The sequence below is a fragment of the Lissotriton helveticus genome, chromosome 6 (assembly GCF_964261635.1).
Source record: "Lissotriton helveticus chromosome 6, aLisHel1.1, whole genome shotgun sequence".
Taxonomy (NCBI): domain Eukaryota; kingdom Metazoa; phylum Chordata; class Amphibia; order Caudata; family Salamandridae; genus Lissotriton; species Lissotriton helveticus.
In genome coordinates, this window is record NC_136067.1 from 250310968 (window position 1) to 250322829 (window position 11862).

The following is an 11862-nucleotide window of genomic DNA, read 5'->3' on the forward strand; positions in this document are numbered from 1 at the left end:
AATGTGGAGTGATCCATGAAAGACAATGGAGTGCCTTGGACTTCTACTGGCTGGTGGATTCCCGGAGATATACATTCCAATGTTTTTTTTCGTTTCCCACCTGTTTCTGTGAACAAAGGCCTCCCCGAGCCAAAGGGGGTTTAAACCTATTCAATGAGTCAGAACCAAAGCTCTCACTGCCCTGTTTCGACAACAAACTGGGGTGGCGTAGCGGGCAAAAGAACGATGCATTTATCCCAGATCTTTTGACTGGGGGAGAATGTTTGCATTGTCAGCATTCCGTCCATCTTTTGTTTGTTGTAACACTTTTTGTCCTAAGTGGGATGGGTATGCCTAGCCGTGGGTCCCTTGCTCACTATGCCACTGGATTCAAGCTAGCCTGGCTGAAGAAGGGTGACATACCCTGAAACCGGTCCCAGGATGCTTGCTTCTGGTGCAGGGAGGACCTGGCCTGGCAGTTTGTTTCGGACTGTTCCCATGGGGCACAGGGTCAAGACTGATTTGCATATGGCTGGGTCCAAACTGGGGTAGCGTAGCGGCCAAAAGAACGATGCATTTATCCCAGAAATTTTGAGTGGGGGAGAATGTTTGCATTGTCACCATTCCGTCCATCTTTTGTTTGTTGTAACACGTTTTGCCCTAAGTGGGATGGGAATGCCCAGACATGGGTCCCTTGCTCACTATGCCACTGGATTCAAGCTAGCCTGGCTGAAGAAGGGTGACATAACCTGAAACCGGTCCCAGGATGCTTGCTTCTGGTCCAGGGAGGACCTGGCCTGGCAGTTTGTTTCTGACTGTTCCCATGGGGCACAGGGTCAAGACTGATTTGCATATGGCTGGGTCCAAACTGGGGTGGCTTAGTGGGCAAAGAACGATGGATTTAACCCAGATCTTTTGAGTGGGGGAGAATGTTTGCATTGTCAGCATTCCGTCCATCTGGCCCATCTTTTGTTTGATGTAACACGGTTTCAACAACCAGCATCTGCTTGTCCTTCCTCTCTTTCATGACCTGACCCTTCAGAAACAAGACTGGCATCTCTCTATTTCGGACAGGAGTCGGGCAGAGGGTATCAGAAAAAAGATCTTTGGGTTAAAGGACCCAATATATCAGGCCTCTCTCCACTCTCCAGGGCTGCACTATATAGAGTTTTGATCCATATGAAAATGGGCAGAGATCTACAGTCATTAGCATAAAGAGTGGGTGTAAAAATAACTTAAAGTCCTAGACTTATTACATTTAGTGAACAAGTTGTTTTTATTTAACATTTCATAACTATTTAAACATCTCTTTGCTGACGAAAAGCACATGAAATTCAATAAAAGGTACATTGGTGGGACGAATAAGATTAGGGCTCGCTTATCCATACAAAGCCTACCAAATCTAGCTGTATCATTAATTTTAACGTGGAACACACCGGATATTTTGATGGGAAAAATACAGTCTGCTGGCAGGTGTCAATATCGCAGCGGGAGCAGCATGACTCATCGTGCCCGGTACTCGTGCATGGCAAGTGTTGCGTGAAAAATCATCTGATCGCGTAATGAATAACAGGAGACATATACGTTGTTGATTACTCGTTAAGTACTGTACGCGACACTGAGTCTAACTTCGCAGGTGCATCCAGGTATATTACTATTGATGTCATGAGTGCTACCTCTGGCTCATGACATACCATGAGGGGTGCACATGCACCTAGACAATGTGTGCAATTGTGGGGACATCAGGAATGGAGAACAATTAATTGAAGGAGTCAAAATGGTTATGTCTGGGTCTTTTTACAATTAAATCAGTTATTCTTAGAGTTAAACTAAAAGGGGTCTTATTTATGAGCCCTTGCGTCAATTCTTGCGCCGCTGGTGCGTCAGTTTTTGTACGCACCAGCGGCGTAAGAAATGAGCCTTGTTGCACCGAATTTACAAAGTGATGCATCTACCGAGATGCGTCAGTTTGTAAACCCCTGTGCCACTTTATACCTGCGCCAATGTAAGCAGGGTGGGCGTTCCGACGCAAGAGAGGGTCGCAGAAGTGACGCAGTGAAGTCTATGAGATTTCACTGCGCCACTTCTAGGACGCAAATGTGTCAATATCTTACACCTGCCTCCTGGTAGGCGTAAGACTGACACAGGCACATTTCACATCGGACTTGCCCATATGAAATGACCTATTGCTGGAGTTGCGTCACTTTTGTGACACACTTTAGCAATGCGTCATTTTTGCGTCTACAGATACATCATAAATACTGACATCTGTAACTCTTTGTGACATGATGCCTCATATGGTAAGTATGACGCATCATTGGTGTCGCAAGGAGGGCGCAATGAAAAGTGACGTATCACTGTTTTCACGCAGTGATGTGTCACTTTTAATAAATGAGGCCCAAAGGGGCTCAATTACTAGCCCCTTGTGCCAACATTGCGTCACTTTCTTTTGGGTTACATCTGTTTTGCCTGCGTCGGAATTGGCTGTGCCGCATTAGTTTTCAATTTATACAAGTGGCCGATATGCGCACTTTTATGCGTCACATTCAGGACCAATATGTTAGAGTGGAAGGTAAATGTGTCCCCTTTGATGCTCCCACACATTGATGTCCGGAGCGTAGGCTACTTGCGTCAAACTGAAGTGACGCTGCCTCACTTATTTGACGCACTGCTGTTGTTGCATCGGCTTCCTTGCGCCATGGGGAGCCGTATCATAAATACGGCGCATCCGTGGCATTCTAAGCTATTTTGCCGCAGACACAAGTAAAGTGACGCCTGGCTGCAGTTTCTTGTGAATGAGTCCCAGAAAGTGGTGGCATTTTTAAGTCAAAACACTGAGATCAAACAAAAACAGCTTTTCCACACATTGCTGGTATTGGGATTCCCAAATTGAGATCTTTTCAGACATAGAAGAGTTGACTCGGAGAAACAGCCGATTTAGATCAGGTTTAGATTGGATTGCAGGTGGGCATTTCGCATATCATATGATTAATGTGCACGTGAAGCATTTATTTAGAATGGTGTATACTTCCTTGGAAAGGACACTTCAAGAAGGTTCATGAATCGATCACAGGATCACTGGTCGAACAGCGTAAGACAGCGCTTGTTGGGGACGATTCATGTAGGAGGCACTGTCCCTGCGCACCTGTGTTTAGTCAGTATACACAGTACCCGCCCCCCATTAAACAAGACTCCTTAGTTGTTCCAGGTTTATCACAGAATATGGAATACTGATTTTTGCACAGCACTATCTTCCCGTAACATGTGAACCATCCTATTCTACACTCACAGGCAGTACGGGGTATGGCGGGAACAGTGATTTTACAGATATTACTTTCAAACCAATTATTGAGAAACCCGCACTCACATCTGTCAGAATATCCTTCACAGTCACCAGCCCCCTGGAGGCAGGTGCCCAGAGATGTATCTGGGTAGGTACAGAAGAACGCATTGGGCTGGACACAGTCTCTGATTTTCCCTACACAGGTCGTCTTGCTGAGTATGCAGGTGCAGGCCTTGTTGGCGGGTGGCGCTGCCGCTATCACACAGCCTCCATTTTGATAAACACAGTTGCACGACTCAACGGCACGACGGTGGAGACCTACAAAGCAGACACGGGTAGAATTGAGTTAAAGAACAGCAAGGAATGTACTTTGCATCCTACAGTATCTCAGAGTTATAATGTTCTGAGTGTCGCATGCACAGTCCATCAAGCACGCAAGCGGCACAGACGGATTGGTAAGATTTAAAAAAATGAATAAAATCCCCATTTGAAATAGCAAGTGCAGGATAATTTTAGAATATATTGAGCACCTCTCCCTTAATTTAATAAAGTATAGAAGAAAAGGGTCACACCAAGACACATGAGACACGCAACTCATCATCAGTCATCTAACAACTTCATTTTGGTTCAGACACCCATAAAAGTACACAGTAGCAAAGCATCACTGATAACACACAGGCAATGTGCATGTTCAATAAAAAAGATACAGGGTTCACTACAGTACAAGTGGGATGCAATAGAGCACAAGGAGGCAGCTTCATACTGAGACAATGTCCAGGAGCACAAATACACAATTCTCTACAAGCACCCATTTGAAATAGGTCTAGAACATGGCTCATCTCTTTATGATAGAGCACATCAGAGTGTCTCTTTGCTATTATAAATTCCAGAAGGGCAAAAAAACAAAAAAAAACATACGGATCAGCTCTAAAAGCACCCACCATGCCAACAGTGATGTCCAGCAGTACATACTATTTCAGAGGTATTCAGGCACTTTTCTGATGTAGGTAAACAAAAAATATACAGGGCCTTATTTATGAGCCCCTTGCGCCTCCGGAACGTCACTTTTTGTGATGCTCCGATGGCACAGAAGCCTGCGTGGTATTTATCAAGCAGCACTAGGCCACTGTTTCGGGCTTAATGCTGTCTGATAAATACCAGTCCATTTTTATCGACTCCAGCACCATGAAATACCAGGAAGGCACGTTTGGTTTAGGAGCTTGATGCATAATAAAAAACAAGAATTGAGCACAGAAAATAGATGCTTTAATAGTTAAGTGCAGGCAACTGTTGCGGCAGGATTAATTGAACAAGTAGGAAGTATTGAGCACAGCAAATGAATGTATAAAAACAGAGCACTGGGAGCAGAGGAGGGAGAGTGTTGAATAGGAAACTGTACCAGAAAGGTCTGAGCAAAGGAATCGGACATTTGGAGAGATAAACTTTTGAAAGGAGAAAAAGAGCACAGAAAGAGCAGTACGTGTGTTGCAGGATTCAGTGAACATACACATAGGAACATCTCAGCGGAGGGAATGGGCACACATTCGGTACTGGAAACGTAATGGAGAGAGGAGAAAAAGAAACGAGCACAGGAATAACTGATGACCGGAAATGGGAGCAGGAGGGCATGAGTGCAGCTACGGGCACCGGAAGGGCCAAATAGAGAAAACTAGCACAGCCTTACTTACATGCGCGCACAAGAAGGATGAACAGAGGAACTAGGTGAAAGACAGATTGAGTACTGTATACCTTGCAGAGAGAACAAAGAAAAGGAAACGAGCACAGCAAGAGCTCAGAAACAAACAACAAGCTCTGGGCATTGCAGGGGGCGGGGCAGCTGAACCCTTTGAAGTAGCTCATGGCCTGGCGGCCGTGAAAAAAAAGCAATTAGGGGGAGGAGAAGGGAGGCCTGTGGGAGGGAGGCTGATGGCATTGAGGTGGGGAAATGCGGGTGCTTGTGATCGTGAACTGTTGGAAATCCGCAGAAATTCGCCTGATCCGCCTGATGGTTTGAGCTCTTGGTTACACTGCGGGATATTAATAGGCGAGCCCTAAAAACAGTTTAGGTGTACTTTGAGAAGTAAGGCAGACATTTTAGAAAGGTAGCCAAGTTGGGAAAACATGGCAATCTCCTCTCATGAAAGAGTCATGTCACACTTTTAGGAAGGGGCTACTGTCATCGACAGACATGTAGAGAATACCAAAACATACAGTAGGCCCACTGCTGATCATTGTTTAGCTTTCTTGTTTGTCAATCTAATATATTTGCTTCTTATGCAACAATTTTCCTTCCTCCTCTTGTTATTCTCCCTCCCGTGGATCTTTGCTTTTTTACATTCATTTTTATTTTGGATATTTGTAACCTTCCACAACTTGACATCAAGGAACTTCTTTTTTCCTCTGAGCACCCCATGGGAGTGCATGTGTGTTCATGCTCTATCCCACACATCCCTTCCACCCATGCTCTCCTGTGCTACTCCAGCTCTCCTTTCCCAAAGCACAGCAACAGCGACAGCGACTCCCCAGTGTTTGTCTAAAAGCTTTATGAAGCTGGTTTAGTTGTGTCCCCTGTGTTCGTAACTAGTTGCATTTATTACACTGGGGAAGAGCAGGATGCTGCACTCCATCTCTGCTAGAGATGTTGCTTCTTCCACAGCCTCATAAATCCTCTCACTGGGCTGCTGCAGTGCACCAATTGGCCTGAGACTTTATTCCAATTTGGAGCCATGTGGAAAGTAAATTAGGCTTGGGAAACTTTTTTTCTTTGAAGATGCACACTTCCTAATCCACTGGCTCAGACAGCTCTTATGTTCTTTTATGTACCTTCAACCTGTTGTGGCCCTCTTGGGTCTCTGAGCTTCATGATCAGTAACTCCATGACATGTGTTGGTCTTCAGATGTGGCTCTGGGCAGGGTTCCCTTTCATACTGCAGGTTGTCGTCCTGCTTAACACCAGTCAAAGGCAGGTGTTGAATCCCTGCTACTAACGTGCCTTATTGCGTGTTTTTGGCTCGCATCACCGATCTGGCTGGTCGTTGAGAATATCGTGAAGTGGTGTTTTAGTTCATTTTTGCACTGGAACGCCTACTCTGCATATCATTAGCGTTAGTTGCCGCTGTCATCCATGGCGGTGTTTTATGCAGCAGCTATAGCTGAGAAACTGGCGATATAGGCAGTTTGCACCAGCTTGGGGAAGGTGCGTATAGTCTATCGCCACTTTTGCCGCGCTAAAGTGCTAATAACTCAGCAATGAGTCCTTGAGAATATGCACCTAGGTTTCCTGTTTAGCAATTACTGTCCACAATTATGTATGACTCCATACCAACTAGAGAGTTCCCTCGTGTGGTCTTTGTACCTGGGTTTCAATGCAACCTTCAGTGGTTTACGGAGCATCAAGAGGAGGCACGTGAAATGGAAGCACACTCTCCCCATAACTATTATCTGCCCATCTCCAGGTATCAGTTTGAGACTATCCTTAAAGGTATCTTGACTCTAAGTCTCTCCTACCCCTACAAACCAAATACTATGAAACAACAATGTGCAGTCGATGGAATCTCAACACTGGACGAAAAGGATGGCCACATTAAGTAAGCGCCACAGTGCCATACTGCTGTTAGAGGTGATGAGAGATGCTGGTCCAGAAATGAAGAAATGCATGGGTTACGCTGCAGCCGGGTCCAACTGGGACTACTAATTTGGTTTCATGGGCTGACACACAGCAAGAGCGTAACATCTCTGGATGTTGCAGAACTTTCCTGTAGTACACACACTGCCATAGAAATATATTGTGGTGTAGCACAAGGAGGCACGCTGTAAAAACTAAAGTTGTCGTCTGTTCGGTGAGAATTGTTTGTGCTGTACAGCTTTGAGACTTTGGTTGCAAAGTAGCTTTTACTTTGCTCATTATAAAGGAAGGGCCACACATCCCAAAATGCAGAGGATACCTCAGGACAGGAGAGGGACCCAAACATATCTTGAGACATCTTAATAATTGTGCTTATTCACATCCACGTGAGATGTGCCTTCACTTAGGATGGGTGGATGGCTAGATAAACCTTGCTTTATTGTTTCAGTACTGATGTTCCATAAGCCCAAGGGCACAAGTGACAATATGCTTCCCTTTTAACAGGATGGCATGCCAACCATGTCAACCAGCAGCATGGATGTGTGCTGAACATGATTATGAAATATCCAAAGTGCTTGTGCTCATCAGTAATTCAGCACAGGGAGAGCTAAGCTTTCATCATACAAAGCTGGATGAGTGTGCAGCCTTTAACGTGCACAGAATCAACACGAATATCGTATCAATATTGTGCAGTATGGGCAGATGCACGTTTAGTAGATGGTGTGCACCTCTGCCCATCTGTGAACTGCACCCCTGCTGGCCAGCTTCTTCTTTTCCTCAAATGCCTCTTCTCGCCCTACTTGTTGCTGACAGTACTTCCATGATGTTCACTCCCATTTTAGATTAAACTAGACTCTTTCTTTCTGTCACAAGCATTTCACTGGTAACATGTTTTGAGCTCATTGTTTTGCTTACTTCATGATTTAGCCATGTTTACTAAGATATCTGCTAGAGTGCCTTTGGAGATGTGCACCTCAATTCAGGAAGGACCTCAAGACCCGGCTCTTCGACCGAACAGCCGATACACCACCCTCACTCAGCACCTTGAGGCCCTTACTGGTGAATAGTAGTGCTTTACAAGAAACCTGATTGATAAACAAGAACCTTTTGAGCCTATTGCGATTTGTGAAAAGTAGCTACAGAAATCTGAAGATACCAAAGTGCCACTAAGCAGCCAATTCTATATATTCAAGGTTAATTTTAGCAGGAATCAATTCTCTTTGTATAAAATTTTTATGGAACAACAAACATCCACGCATTGCACTGCACAAGTTAATTCGGCCTAAACAAGAGGGTGGTGTTTGCTTTCCTGACTTTAAGTCATACCATTCTGCCTTTTTGAGCAAACAGTCCTTTTCCTTGGCTTATGACTTTGTTGACATCCCTGTGCCTAAGTGGGTTCTCCTGGAACGCTCCCTTCTCAAAGATTTCTCGTTTCAGCATATTGTTTTCATGTCCAATTGCACTTTTCTATCCAAATGTCCCATTTTGAAACATTCCCAATTTCTACTACAAACTGTTTTTCTTCTACTTTATCCCCTCTTCAATGTTTCTTAGCCTCTGTGGTGTGGTATAATAAATTCATTAGATACAAAGGCAAATCGTTTTACTTTAAACACTGGAAGGAAAAGGGTATCTTATTTGTACATCAGTTTTTTGTTGATTCATCCCTCATTCCCTTCCCAACATTGCAAAATGTATTTCATTTGCCTTCCTCATTTATTACTGAGTATACCATTATAACATCTTCCATCCAATCTCACTTGTCTTCCCTCTCCCGTCTCTTTCTTTTTCTTCCTTCACCCCCTCCACTCCACTGTACCCATTATTTTCTACTCATCTACCTAAAGCTGCACTTGTATATTCAATTTTGTTATCTAATGTTTCAGAACGTTCTAAATCAAATGTAGAGATTGTTTGGGAGACTGACCTTGATGTCTCCTTATCTATTGCATTGTGGGATCGTTTTTGGTCCAAACTTTTTAAAATATCTGTTGCTGCACGTATTACGCAATCTTTATTCTTTATATATCATAGAGTAGTTCTTACCCCGGTTAGTAGCCATAAGTTTTCTCAAGTTTCCTCACCTTTATGTTGGTCATGTTCTAAGGAACCTGGTACTCTTAAACACCAATTATACGAATGTTCTCCTGTTTTATCATTTTGGACTGAAGTATGGAACATCTGCATGCCAATGTTTTCTTTTTCCTCCCCGTTATCTTTACTGAATGTGTTTTTAGGTTCCTTATCTGATGATATTGAAATTGTATCTTCTTCTGCTAAGTTATTAGATCTGTTTATTGCTCTTGCATTTAAAGTTATTTTATCGTGTTGGAAGGACAACTCTAAGCTTTCTGTACACACTTGGTGGAACTTTATCTGTGATGAACATAGAATCTCTATTGCATCCTCCACCTCTGTCCCTTTAAAGATTAAGTCTGATCTTCTCTGGCTTCCCTTCACCTCTTACCTTTCTTCCAACCCCCCACCCTTATTACGTGCTGTTAATACCACGTAGTAATTCTTGCTCTTCGTTTTCTTTTCTCTTTTTCCTTTTTGCTCTCATCTTTTGTTTTTTCTTTTCTTTTCCCTTTTTCTTATCTTCTCTCTCTTTATTCTCTTTCCCCTTCCCCTCTTGAACTTTTTTATGACTATTGATGTCATTTTAATTGTTATTTACCATTGTACTTTTTACTAATTATTCATGACTTGTATTTTTTTTCCTTGTATTACTTATTAAATGCTTAATAAAAATTTCTTAAACAAAAAAAACAACAAAAAAAAAGGCTAATTTTAGCAAATCATTCCGTGGTTTCTGATTGCAGATGTGCAGTTGTTCCATGGCGCTCCAGCCGTCTCAAGGTTTGATCCAGTTGACATCTTATTTAAGTAAGCTGTGCAGCCCTGATGAAGCCCTGAGATTCTGCACACACGCTCTAGCTAACGTTTCGCAGAGCTAACCTTGGTGAACGAGGAACAAGCAATACCATTAATCAGCTAATAACCTACCGATCTTCCTGTGAGGTGAGTGTGCATTCACAGAGCACAGAATCAACACGAACATTGTAGCAAAGACTCCCATACCACCAAGGGAAAGCACTGAATTCCTGAGGGGAAAAAAATACAATGATTTAGTCAATTTCTTCCAAAAGACATTGGAAAGTGACTTTTTCCCCAAAACCCTTTTACCACTTAAAAGATGTATATTGGATCTCAGAGTTTGACAGCGCACAACAATTTTCTGCTTTTCTAGCTGACTCTTACTGTATAAATGCCTAAATGTACCTCATTCACAATTAAAGATTTGGCTGGCAATTTATAGCGAAGAGCGCGCAAAGGCCCGCATCCCCAATCACTCAGAATGGCTCCAACGCCTCTGGACATCCTTGGGATGGGACGCATCTCCTTGAACCTAGCAGGGAAGGGCCCATCCTACGGGGAAATCTGGCAACACTTTTTGGCACTTCTCGCCCAAGATTTCCGAGAGCTGCCCTGCCCGAGCTCTCTTCGCCTCCTTCACTTGAGCCAACCTGCGGACAACCCTTGAAATCACTATACTGATCACCCCGCGGTAACAACTTTTTTGACGCACTAGAGACAGGAACCTCTTTCTTATTTTGTCTTTCCTACTTTTCTTTTTCTGACTGTGCTTTGGGGACAGGGGTGGGGGGTGGGGATGTTTTTTTTTTTTTGGGGGGGACTCTTTCTTCTTAATTGGAAATCCAGACATAAGCATCATGGCGTGGCTCGGTCGGGCAATCTAGCCTCTGCGAGGCGCATGTACAGTTATCATCTGGTGGTTTTCTAATAAAAAAGATTTAAACATAAAGTGAGATAGTAAACATAAGATGACATAAAGATGGGCTTTGGTTCTTGATAACTCACATTGACGCTCGATAGCTTTCGTATGTTTTCTGTTGCACAATGTTAGGCCAGAATATGATGACGGCTCTTAGTCAGGCTCATGTCACGTGCACAATCACTCAGTATCCTTCACCCCGGTCACGCCAGACAAAAGGTGCCACCACTCTTAGTCCTGCTCATACACTCTATAAATCACTCGGATATTTCCCAGTGATAAGCATAAATCAGCCTTGAGCCCTAGGCTCATCTCAGTTGCCCAGAAATATAAGAGTATCTTAGCACACTCTCTCTGGAGGCCTACATGATGTAATTATGGCCGAATACATCAACGGGCAAGCGCACTGTTTCACTATAATAAATAAAACATTAATTTGCTAGCCTCCGGCTCAAATGGGCGCTCAGTGCTTACTTGGATTCTCACCTGTCGGAAAGAGAAATTCAGCTGGAGCTGGCGAGGATCACAGGAGCTGTCAGGAAGGAGAAGGCGCCTCAGCACAATGTTTCAAGATTTCGCCAGATGACGCTGCAGGAAAGACCAGAGCTCTTAGACCGGCAAGAGAGTTTGAATAGAGATTGGTTTCCACGGGGTCAGGCCACTCTTTATAGAACGCTGCCACGCCCAAGATCACCGCCTCCAGGGCAGCTGGGACTTTAACCTTCAACGAATTGCACAGGAAATAAAGAACAGAGGGCATTCTAAACAAAAGAAACACAATACTGGCAACACACGTTGCCTCATTCAATGCCTTTGGCTACCATATGCTGTTTACCATGGAGTACCTCAAGTATGATGGCAGCATGGGGTAAGCCAGAAGGGAGTGCACAAGCACCACTGCTTGGTTGGGGCGGGCCCTAGACCGCGCACCGCCGCAGCGCCGACACAGGGAAACTTGTCCAGCGCCTGTTTGCTCTGTTTTCCCATCTTGACCTAAATAAAGGATACCATCATCTCGAGCTAGGAGAGAACTGCAGATATATTACCACTTTTTCTACTCATTTTGATATGTTCAAATACAAAAGACTGAGAAGCATATTCATGAGAGCTTCAAGTCATGCATGCACCACGCAACGTGCTACATGCACAACGCAATGCTCCAAGTCATATTTATGA

General features: G+C 43.9%; 1 protein-coding gene across 2 annotated transcripts; it reads right to left on the reverse strand.

Moving 5' to 3' along the window:
- Positions 1–1236: 1236 nt before the first annotated feature.
- On the reverse strand, positions 1237–11387 carry LOC144762480 (uncharacterized). 2 transcript variants are annotated; one of them, XM_078647694.1, is made up of 3 exons: positions 11161–11387; positions 9897–9994; positions 1237–3580 (listed from the first exon to the last, which is right to left on the reverse strand). In XM_078647694.1, the coding sequence occupies exons 2-3, from the start codon at positions 9967–9969 to the stop codon at positions 3135–3137; spliced, it is 519 nt and encodes a 172-aa protein (XP_078503820.1). In that variant the 5' UTR covers positions 9970–9994; positions 11161–11387; the 3' UTR covers positions 1237–3134. The 2 variants fall into 2 exon arrangements, with proteins under 2 accessions (XP_078503820.1, XP_078503819.1); XM_078647693.1 differs by having other exon boundaries at positions 11173–11386.
- Positions 11388–11862: the final 475 nt, after the last annotated feature.